The sequence below is a fragment of the Micropterus dolomieu genome, linkage group LG03 (assembly GCF_021292245.1).
Source record: "Micropterus dolomieu isolate WLL.071019.BEF.003 ecotype Adirondacks linkage group LG03, ASM2129224v1, whole genome shotgun sequence".
Lineage (NCBI taxonomy): Eukaryota > Metazoa > Chordata > Actinopteri > Centrarchiformes > Centrarchidae > Micropterus > Micropterus dolomieu.
The window spans coordinates 1,033,999-1,037,753 of NC_060152.1; the positions used below are offsets into that span (position 1 = coordinate 1,033,999).

At 42.6% G+C, this 3,755-nt stretch overlaps 1 protein-coding gene across 1 annotated transcript in view; it reads right to left on the reverse strand.

The window, feature by feature from the left end:
* fbl (fibrillarin) overlaps positions 1-3,755 on the reverse strand; it is a 12,098-nt gene that overhangs the window by 4,433 nt on the left and 3,910 nt on the right. The window contains exons 5-6 of the mRNA XM_046043730.1: positions 2,556-2,726; positions 2,076-2,208 (exon numbers count right to left, since the gene is read on the reverse strand). Of these exons, the coding sequence (XP_045899686.1) occupies positions 2,076-2,208; positions 2,556-2,726 (304 nt within the window). The remainder of the gene's footprint in view (positions 1-2,075; positions 2,209-2,555; positions 2,727-3,755) is intronic.

The window sequence follows — 3,755 nt, forward strand, 5'->3', positions numbered from 1 at the left end:
GGGGGGGGGGTCATGTGTACAAGATTACACTTCTTCATGCCCTAGCGCTCATGAGCTTAGCGCAGTTCAGGAAACCCCAAAAGCAAAAACTATGAATTGACTGTTTCACATCAATGACCACATGCAATTTGAAAGTGGAAGGCATGGAAAATTAACATTGTTATTAAGTGCAAAGTCTTATTCAACAACCTGCACGCATCTGTGAAATCACACACTGCATGTTTCAAACCGTTTCTTCCACCGCTCCGAAGACCTCTATTTCAGAAGCTGCTGTAAGACCCTTTTCCACTGCACAGTACCAGCTCAACTCTTCTTGGTTTTCCATTGTAGAAATGTTGCACCTGTACCTGCTTCCAGGTACTTTATTTCGTATCACCTCCGTCGAGGTTCCAAGCGAGGTGAGGGATACTAAAATGTAACGTGAAAACACGACAGACTGCTGACTGGTCAGAGAGAATATTCACTATTCACTGCATCATCATTGCTGCACCAGACAGAGGCGAGTAACAGAAAGTTTTATATCTTACAGTTTCCGTATGGAATTCCATCACTAAATCCACTTCTGAGAAGTTTTGGAGGTGAGAAATCAGCTGTGTAGATTTCCAATATGGACAGTTTTACGAGAAGGGATGGCGGAACAAAGACGTGCTTGAAAATTTTGAGGAGCTCCGCAATAGGGCTGGGCAATAAAACAATGATAATTATCGCAATATAATTTTCCTCAATAACAATATAAATATATCGTCAATAAATATTTGGTTTAATTCATTTGAATCAAACAAATTAGCACTTAATTTTTCTATTAAAAAATATTTTGTTGAGAAAAAGAGCCCTGAAAAAAAGATTAACTTGTATTTTTTGAAAGCAGATTTTATCATATCATCATCATCATCATCAATAGTTTAATGTTCCACCTCAGATTTGTGAAGTGATCCACTGTTTGGCATCAAGTGTCACATTCTGACCATAAAGAAATTATCTGGTTTCTTCAATTTTCACTAAGGAGCAAAATCTGCCTTTAAACTTGAAAGAAATAATGATTTGACATTTATCGATATCGAATGCTATGAAATGTTTTTATCGTGATAACATTTTTGGCCATATCGCCCAGCCCTACTCCGCGAGTGGCTGCGGGGGAAGCCTGCGCCAACCCGCGGGAGGAGCGTGTGACGTCGGCCGGCCGCCCGCTCACAGAGCCCTCTGCTCCCGCCGTCACACAGACCACTGCAGCAACAACGGCAGAGGAAAACACAGCTGGAAGCTTTTCATACCGCTTATCTGTCTTTACATTCTGAGGAATGTTGAAACGTTTTAACTTAAAAAAGACAAAGCTGTGTGGATCGCTGGTGTGTGTGTCGCATTGAAGATTACATTGCGGCAGTTGTGAGTGGCGTCGCTATGACGACAAGCTACATACCATCTCTGGGTGCTATCTGCAATGGAAAACGGAGCAGCGCCAAACTGAGTCGAGTTGAGCTGGTACTGCTAATGGAAAAACGCAGTACTTAATACCCCACTAGAAACACTGTGCTCCCAGAATGCAGTCTGTCTGTCAGAATATTACTGATCAGCCGGTTACTGAGTTGCCTCAATTTTTTAAAGTTAGTTTGTTGGTGGTCTGAAAGAGGCTGTTGCAATTGTATCTCAGAATGTCTGATTCATGGCTTCATGTACCTTCTTAAACATTACTGTTTAGTTGTGTACATCGCATACTTGTGCAGTTGGGATGTTAACAGGTTAAGAGAGAGTTTTCCTCGCCAGTGTCAAGGGTTTGCTCATGGTGGGTCTCTAAATAAAACAGTATGGTCTAGACCTGCTCCATACGAAAAGTGCACTGAGAAAACTTCTGTTATGATTTGGAGCTATATGAATACTGAAAAAAATAACTACAGTTTGTAGTTATTTCATTCACAATCTTTGTTAAAACAAATTCAAGTTAAATTTGATTCAATTTAAGAAACAGGACGCAAGAAATAAGACGCAACTACTGTTAACACCACTGCGGTTCTGGCTTTTCTTTAACGCAGATCTAACTGTCTTCTACAGTGTTACTACGGTGGCTCAAGACTACCTACCAACCAGCATGCGATATTTGTGTGGGTGTCGAGCGTCTTCGATGATTGGAATGATGTTGGTGCGTTTCTTTGCCACATTGAGAAGGTCCCGACCTGATCGATGGGAAAACTCCACAGCGTAGACCAGCCCTTCCTGTAACACACAAGTTACATCAATGAAACCTTTAAACTTAGAAGGGTCTGTTTAAACGATCACAAAAGTTCATTTAAGTGATCATTCATCATTAACTTGTTGTGTGGTTCAGCTTAATGTTACATTTAGGTTCAACTGGGTCTTTCATTTTATCGTCAGTGAAAAGTAGTGTTCAGTGTGGGTTTTTCATTTCATGCAGACTTAACACTGCATCCCTGGCTGGTGCTCTGATTTGACTGGGGCCGGGTGGTGCTGTCAAATTGTAGTGTAAATTTCCTGGGAATATTTGGTGAAAAAAAAAGGGCCATATGGTGATTTCTGAGGCCACAGCCTGTAGTATTACTCACCGGTCCAACAATGTCAGAGACGTGTGACACTGTGGTGCCAGACGCAGCTCCCAGGTACATGACCTTTGCTCCGGGCTTGATATGGATCTGGTCGACTCCTCCCAAGATGGCTGCTGCCAGCTTGGAGCGGAATGGATTCCAGGCTCTGTATTCAATCTTTGTCTCTCCTTCCTAACAGATGAAGAGTAAGAAAACAGTAAATTATAGTTTTACACAATCTGGCCACAAGGCCAGAGACCACAGCTGCTAATTTCTCCTTTATAAAGGGTCGCTATGCAGATGCCTAAATGGCGCTGTGTGCTCATATTTCACCGCAAAAATTATTGAAAAACGATGTGCAGAAAAAGGGGCACATTTCTAAACATAATAATTTCACCCATGCATAGGACTCAGTTCTTCAGACACAGCAGGGCTCTACAGTGTCAGTATTTCACTCACATATGCCCCAGATGTTGCGATCACAAAAAAGCTCAGTCCCAGATAGACGCATGAAAAGATCAGTTGTAGAAGTCCAAGATAACATCAAGGAATTGCAGAACAGAGTTTTTACTAATATCCTCATACAGTGCATATATCACCATTTCGTTTTCATAGTTGTATAGCTGCAGTGAAGACAAGACGCCACAGTGGCACACAAACGGATGTGCCTCCTCACCTCGACTCCCAACACTAGGGATGAAACGATTACTGTTTTAACGGTAAACCATGGTAAAATTCCTGCCGGTTATTATTACCGTACACATTTTATGATAACCGGGTCCGGTTAACCGCGCTCTTATAATCTCACGTTAGCTGTCCAGCGTCTCCCAGAAGCAGGCGCGCATGCGCAGAATGCAGCGTGGGTTTGTTTGGGTCAATGACAACATACCGAACATACTCTGAAGTCCGGTCGTATTTTAGTTTTGATGACTGAAGAAAATGACCTTACAGTGAACGCAGGGCGAGCTAACTTTTAGCTTTGGTTTGTCTCTGACTTGCTAACAGCGTGGAAACTGAAGCTCTCAGTGTTGCTGCTCTTGTAAAAACGCTACACGTTGTTCTGCTGCTGTGTGCGTCGTGCGTCTGCAGAGTCTATTCGTCCGCTGCACATGAGAACACGTTACGCTGTTCAGTCAACCAACCAGCAGATCTAGAAACGCTACAGACTGCTCTGTATTTATGTCAGTTTTGGGGCTCATTGCACTTACAATCACTGTCTTC